General features: G+C 40.4%; 1 protein-coding gene across 1 annotated transcript; it reads left to right on the forward strand.

The window, feature by feature from the left end:
- Positions 1 to 1,170: 1,170 nt before the first annotated feature.
- On the forward strand, positions 1,171 to 2,040 carry OR2D3H (olfactory receptor family 2 subfamily D member 3H). The gene is given in 1 exon segment (NM_001389115.1): positions 1,171 to 2,040. A coding segment is annotated over 1 exon segment (870 nt).
- The last annotated feature ends 6,114 nt before the right edge of the window (positions 2,041 to 8,154 follow it).

Consider the following 8,154-nt stretch of genomic DNA (forward strand, 5'->3'; position numbering starts at 1 on the left):
TGGGTAATTTGGGGAAGGTAGCTGTGCTTTTCTGTGCCTCAGTTTTTTTTGTCTGGAAGCTAAGATTAATAATGTCTACCTTATGGTATTGGGACAATGTAATTATATAAAACCCATCATGCCTGCCACATGTTAAATTTTCAGTAAATTACAAGTTACTATTTTGTTTTGTGGTTCTTTTTGTGATTGTTTTCATTTGTTTTCCCAGGTGAAAAATGTATCTCTCACTCCTGTAGTTTTATTTAGTTATAATAATATCAAGTATTATTCTTATATTTTGTAGCTGTTTGCATTTCTTCTTTGTAAGTAGAAAGTCTGTTCATGTCCTTGGCCCATTATTTCTTGGACTCCACAATTTTCATGATTTATGTGTAACCATAATGTAAAAAAAATTAACTTTTGACATCTTCAAATAATTTTCCTCACTTTGCAGTTTATCTTTTAATTTTATTCATGATGCTAGTATCTCACAGAAGTCTTTCAATTTATGTTGTAAATTCTACATGTTTTCCTACATGGTTTGTAGATAGCTTTTGTATCAGTCTGATCCTATCCAGATATCATGATAATTTTAACTTATTTTTCCTATTTTTTATTGTTTAACTTTTAGTATTTTACTCTTTAATCCAAGTAGAACAATACATGCATATTAAATGCTAAACTTTATTTTAAACCAAGAAAAATATGTTGTTTTCTAAGAGGTCAAATTAAGCTTGATGCCTGAAAGCTGTTTCATATTTTCACACATAGGTTATAATTAAATATGTAGTGTTTTGAACAGATAGTGATGCAGGTTCATACATGGTCATAGTGTTAACAATATATAGTCATTTTGTAATATGTGTCCAGCCATTTAGTAAAATCCATGTGAAATCCAATATCCTCATATCAGAACTAGCAAGGAAGACTTTAACAATGTCATAATCTGTAAATGCCACTGAGAAGAGGAGATTTGGAAAAAAAATGAAGTGGATTGAAATTACAACCAACAAATAAGAATTAAGATATTCTATTTAGTATTAATTAGAATGACTTGGATAGCAAAAAGCTAGAAATAGCCAATCTGGTTATAAGCTGAGCTTTAAATAAGACTCTTCTACAAGACTCGATGTTACAAACCAAAAGGTTGTTCTTTTTATTTGTGCAAACAGGTAAATAGGCATAATCTCAATGGGAGAGGAAAACCAAACCTCTGTGGCTGAGTTTATTTTCCTGGGCCTTTCACAAGACTTGCAGACCCAGATCCTGCTGTTTGTTCATTTTCTCATCATTTATCTTTTGACTGTGCTTGGGAACCTGCTCATCATCATTCTCATCTTCATGGACTCTCGACTTCACACTCCCATGTACTTTTTTCTTAGAAACCTCTCTTTCACAGATCTCTGTTTCTCTACCAGCATCGTCCCTCAAGTGTTGGTCCATTTCCTGGTAAAGAGGAAAACAATTTCTTTTCTTGGGTGTATGGCACAGATAGTTGTTTCCCTTCTGGCTGGGTGTACAGAGTGTGCTCTGCTGGCGGTGATGTCTTATGACTGGTACGTGGCTGTCTGCAAGCCCCTGCACTACTCTAGCATCATGACCCAACAGGTGTGTCTCCAGTTGGCCATACGATCCTGGGCCAGTGGAGCACTTGTGTCTCTGATGGATACCACCTTTACTTTCCAACTACCCTATCAAGGGCAGAACATTATTAATCACTACTTTTGTGAACTTCCTGCCCTTCTGAAGGTGGCTTCAGCAGATACTTACAGCACAGAAATGGCCATCTTTGCAATGAGCGTGGACATCCTTTTAGCTCCTGTCTGCCTGATTCTGGTTTCCTACTGGAATATTATCTCCACTGTAATCCCGATGCAGTCTGGGGAGGGGAGGCTTAAGGTTTTCTCTACCTGTGGTTCCCATCTCATTGTTGTTGTCTTCTTCTTTGGCTCAGGAATGTTCAACTACATGAAGCCAAACTCCAAGAAAATGAATGAAAGGGATAAAATGATCTGTGTTCTATGCAGTGGTGACTCCAATGTTGAACCCCATAATTTATAGCCTGAGAAACAAGGATGTTAAAGGAGCTTTCAGAAACCTAGCAGGAAGAAAGCCCTTTTCTGAGAGATGGTGATCTCAGGGTCTGACTTTTATTTTACTTTATTTTAATATTTTGAGAGAATATTACATGTGTGCTTGCTCTAGCAGGTTAGAGGAAGGGCAGAGGAGAATTAGAGAGAGAATCATAAGCAGGCTCTACACCCAGGACAGAGCTGACTCAGGGCTTGATATCACCACCCTGACATCATGACCTCTGCCAAAATCAAGAGTCAGATGCTCAACTGACTTAGCCATGCAGGCAACTCTGTGGGTCTGATTTTTAGGACTATTGTAATATTCTTAAAATAGGTGCGGGATTTTGGTAGACGGTATGAATTAGTTAAGGAAGCATAAAAGTGAAGGACATGTTCTAAAAACTGTAAATCTTCACATGAAGCTATAACATAGAGAAGAAACAAAAGGATACAGTTAGATTTTCTTGATTATATAACACATCAAGTACTATTTTGGAGTTTGTGGTTAATTCACCTAACCTGGATATGTTTTAAGCATGATCACAACTGAATCTAAGAGGTTTAAACTGGATTATTTAAAAATAACATCTAATATGAGTTGCATACATGATTCTAACATTTAAAGACTTTTCACATTAGATGTCTCATTCAGAGAAACATAGAAATAGGCTCTGATAGAAACAATAGGTGTATCTGGAAGAATCTTTATGCTGGGATTATTCATGGTTTAGAGCATTTAAACTTGTAAAATTGTGCCAAAACCAAAATACATTCTAGTTCATAATGTTTTTTCCTGAAAACTTAAAAAAATGAGTTTTCAAAAATCTTATCCCAAGTTAAATATATACATATGTGATAGGGATCTGCCTGACAGCGACATCCATATTTTACACAATGTTTTAATCAATCACTTGTTTAGAAGGGATTCAATGAAACTGTAAGACTCTTCTATAGTTACCATGGATATGAGTCCAGGAACAACGAACGGCAGTAGTCAGGAACTACTGACTCTGCTGTAGAAGACTTCCCCGGTGAAGTGATACCTAGTAGCTAAATTTCTTCTTTCTTTCATTCATGCATCCATACATTCATTTTAAAACCATTATGAGCTCTTTTCTCATTTTCTCTTATCTGACTCTAGTTGTATCCGATATACCCAGAACAATGAGTGATGTATTATGTGTTTCAATACACATTTTTGCATTTGTTACTGTCCTTTTGATATTACTGGAGCTGCGCCACAATAGACAGATGCTAATCTGGGGTGTGAGGATCAGGGAAAACTTTCATATAAATAGCATGTGCTTCTTGAAGTGATACAGACTGCAGAAAGCACTAATAGGTGAAGTTGTGATCTGGCTGCCCCTGATTACTAAATGATATCTATTTCATTAGTGGGAGGAAAAATAAGAAAATGTAAACAGAAAAATTGGACACTAACTTAGAAAAGTCTTGCCATGAAGAAGAAAGAAGAAAGAAGGTATGGCTAAGAAAGTGAGATTGTGAGCTTGATAAAACAATTTTAGGGAGGAGGGGCAAGATGGCGGAAGAGTAGGGTCCCCAAATCAGCTATCTCCACCAAATTCCCTAGAAAACCTTCAAATTATCCTGAAAATCTATGAATTCGGCCTGAGAATTAAAGAGAGAACACCTGGAATGCTACAGTGAGAAGAGTTCGCGCTTCTATCAAGGCAGGAAGACGGGGAAAAAGAAATAAAGAAACAAAAGGCCTCCAAGGGGGAGGGGCCCCGCGAGGAGCCGGGCTGAGGCCGGGGCGAGTGTCCCCAGGACAGGAGAGCCCCGTCCCGGAGGAGCAGGAGCTGCACCGACCTTCCCGGGCGGAAAGGGGCTCCCAGGGAGGTGGAGCAGGACCCAGAAGGGCGGGGATTCCCTCGGGCTCCGGAGGCACTAACAGACACCTGCGCCCCGGGAGAGTGCGCCGAGCTCCCTAAGGGCTGCAGCGCGCACGGCGGGACCCGGAGCAGCTCGGGGGGCTCCGGGGCGGCTCCGCGGAGGGGGCTGCGGGGCGGGAGCGAGAATCCAACAACGCGGGCCCCGGAGCACAGGGCGCCGGGACACAGCCCAGGATCCGGCCTTCCCCCGGAGGCCGGGAGGGTCCAGGACAGCAAGAACGCTCCTGCCGGAGCTGAGCAGATCAGCGGCCCCGCCCCGGAGCCTCCAGTCCCTGCAGATGGAGAGCTCTGTGGTTACTGCGGGAGCTGACTCCAGGGCTCCAGAGCTGGCCCCGCCACTGCGGTTGTTCCTCCTGGGGCCTCACGGGGTAAACACCCCCACTGAGCCCTGCACCAGGCAGGGGCTGAGCAGCTCCCCCAAGTGCTAACACCTGAAAATCAGCACAGCAGGCCCCTCCCCCAGAAGACGGACAATTTTCAGGGGGAGCCAAGGGACTTAATTAAAGTACACAGAATCAGAAGATACTCCCCCGTGGTTCTTTTATTCTTTTTTTTTTTGTTGTTGTTGTTTTGTTTTGTTTTGTTTGTTTTGCGTTTTGATTTGTTTCCTTCCCCCAAACCTTTTTTCCTTTCTTTTTCTTTCTCTTTTTCTTCCTTTTTTTCCCTCTTTCTCTTTTCTTTCCTTCTTTCTCTCCTCTCTTTTTCTCCTTTTCCCAATACAACTTGCTTTTGGCCGCTCTGCACTGAGCAAAATGACTAGAAGGAAAACCTCACCTCAAAAGAAAGAATCAGAAACAGTCCTCTCTCCCACAGAGTTACAAAATCTGGATTACAATTCAATGTCAGAAAGCCAATTCAGAAGCACTATTATACAGCTACTGGTGGCTCTAGAAAAAAGTATAAAGGACTCAAGAGACTTCATGACTGCAGAATTTAGAGCTAATCAGGCAGAAATTAAAAATCAATTGAATGAGATACAATCCAAACTAGAAGTCCTAACGACGAGGGTTAACGAGGTGGAAGAACGAGTGAGTGACATAGAAGACAAGTTGATAGCAAAGAGGGAAACTGAGGAAAAAAGAGACAAACAATTAAAAGACCATGAAGATAGAATAAGGGAAATAAACGACAGCCTGAGGAAGAAAAACCTACGTTTAATTGGTGTTCCCGAGGGCACCGAAAGGGCCAGAGGGCCAGAATATGTATTTGAACAAATTCTAGCTGAAAACTTTCCTAATCGGGGAACGGAAACAGGCATTCAGATCGAGGAAATAGAGAGATCCCCCCCTAAAATCAATAAAAAACGTTCAACACCTCGACATTTAATAGTGAAGCTTGCAAATTCCAAAGATAAAGAGAAGATCCTTAAAGCAGCAAGAGACAAGAAATCCCTGATTTTTATGGGGAGGAGTGTTAGGGTAACAGCAGACCTCTCCACAGAGACCTGGCAGGCCAGAAAGGGCTGGCAGGATGTATTCAGGGTCCTAAATGAGAAGAACATGCAACCAAGAATACTTTATCCAGCAAAGCTCTCTTTCAAAATGGAAGGAGAGATAAAGAGCTTCCAAGACAGGCAGGAACTGAAAGAATATGTGACCTCCAAACCAGCTCTGCAAGAAATTTTAAGGGGGACTCTTAAAATTCCCCTTTAAGAAGAAGTCCAGTGGAACAATCCACAAAAACAAGGACTGAATAGATATCATGATGACACTAAACTCATATCTTTCAATAGTAACTCTGAACGTGAACGGGCTTAATGACCCCATCAAAACGCGCAGGGTTTCAGACTGGATAAGAAAGCAGGACCCATCTATTTGCTGTCTACAAGAGACTCATTTTAGACAGAAGGACACCTACAGCCTGAAAATAAAAGGTTGGAGAACCATTTACCATTCAACTGGTCCTGAAAAGAAAGCAGGGGTAGCCATCCTTATATCAGATAAACTAAAATTTACCCCGAAGACTGTAGTGAGAGATGAAGACGGTCACTCTATCATACAAGAGGACTTAACAATCCTCAATATATATGACCCGAATGTGGGAGCTGCCAAATATATAAATCAATTATTAACCAAAGTGAAGAAATACTTAGATAATAATACACTTATACTTGGTGACTTCAATCTAGCGCTTTCTATACTCGTGGGTCTTCTAAGCACAACATCTCCAAAGAAATGAGAGCTTTAAATGATACACTGGACCAGATGGATTTCACAGATATCTACAGAACTTTACATCCAAACTCAACTGAATACACATTCTTCTCAAGTGCACATGGAACTTTCTCCAGAATAGACCACATACTGGGTCACAAATCGGGTCTGAACCGATACCAAAAGATTGGGATCGTCCCCTGCATATTCTCAGACCATAATGCCTTGAAATTAGAACTAAATCACAACAAGAAGTTTGGAAGGACCTCAAACACGTGGAGGTTAAGGACCATCCTGCTAAAAGATGAAAGGGTCAACCAGGAAATTAAGGAAGAATTAAAAAGATTCATGGAAACTAATGAGAATGAAGATACAACCATCCAAAATCTTTGGGATGCAGCAAAAGCAGTCCTAAGGGGGAAATACATCGCAATACAAGCATCCATTCAAAAACTGGAAAGAACTCAAATACAAAAGCTAACCCTACACATAAAGGAGCTAGAGAAAAAACAGCAAATAGATCCCACACCCCGGATAAGAAGAGAGTTAATAAAGATTCGAGCAGAACTCAACGAAATCGAGACCTAATAACTGTGGAACAGATCAACAGAACCAGGAGTTGGTTCTTTGAAAGAATTAATAAGATAGATAAACCATTAGCCAGCCTTATTAAAAAGAAGAGAGAGAAGACTCAACTTAATAAAATCATGAATGAGAAAGGAGAGATCACTACCAACACCAAGGAAATACAAACGATTTTAAAAACAAACTATGAACAGCTATACGCCAATAAATTAGGCAATCTAGAAGAAATGGATGCATTCCTGGAAAGCCACAAACTACCAAAACTGGAACAGGAAGAAATAGAAAACCTGAACAGGCCAATAACCAGGGAGGAAATTGAAGCAGTCATCAAAAACCTCCCAAGACACAAGAGTCCAGGGCCAGATGGCTTCCCAGGGGAATTTTATCAAACGTTTAAAGAAGAAACCATACCTATTCTCCTAAAGCTGTTTGGAAAGATAGAAAGAGATGGAGTACTTCCAAATTCATTCTATGAGGCCAGCATCACCTTAATTCCAAAACCAGACAAAAACCCCACCAAAAAGGAGAATTACAGACCAATATACCTGATGAACATGGATGCAAAAATTCTCAACAAGATACTGGCCAATAGGATCCAACAGTACCTTAAGAAAATTATTCACCATGACCAAGTAGGATTTATCCCCGGGACACAAGGCTGGTTCAACACCCGTAAAACAATCAATGTGATTCATCATATCAGCAAGAGAAAAACCAAGAACCGTATGATACTCTCATTAGATGCAGAGAAAGCATTTGACAAAATACAGCATCCATTCCTGTTCAAAACTCTTCAGAGTGTAGGGATAGAGGGAACATTCCTTAACATCTTAAAAGCCATCTACGAAAAGCCCACAGGAAATATCATTCTCAATGGGGAAGCACTGGGAGCCTTTCCCCTAAGATCAGGAACAAGACAGGGATGTCCACTCTCACCACTGCTATTCAACATAGTACTAGAAGTCCTAGCCTCAGCAATCAGACAACAAAAAGACATTAAAGGCATTCAAATTGGCAAAGAAGAAGTCAAACTCTCCCTCTTCGCCGAAGACATGATACTCTACATAGAAAACCCAAAAGTCTCCACCCCAAGATTGCTAGACCTCATACAGCAATTCAGTAGCGTGGCAGGATACAAAATCAATGCCCAGAAATCAGTGGCATTTCTATACACTAACAATGAGACTGAAGAAAGAGAAATTAAGGAGTCAATCCCATTTACATTTGCACCCAAAAGCATAAGATACCTAGGAATAAACCTAACCAAAGATGTAAAGGATCTATACCCTCAAAACTATAGAACACTTCTGAAAGAAATTGAGGAAGACACAAAGAGATGGAAAAATTTTCCATGCTCATGGATTGGCAGAATTAATATTGTGAAAATGTCAATGTTACCCAGGGCAATATACAGATTTAATGCAATCCCTATCAAAATACCATGGACTT

The sequence above is a fragment of the Canis lupus genome, chromosome 21 (assembly GCF_011100685.1).
Source record: "Canis lupus familiaris isolate Mischka breed German Shepherd chromosome 21, alternate assembly UU_Cfam_GSD_1.0, whole genome shotgun sequence".
NCBI classification, from domain to species: Eukaryota; Metazoa; Chordata; class Mammalia; order Carnivora; family Canidae; genus Canis; species Canis lupus.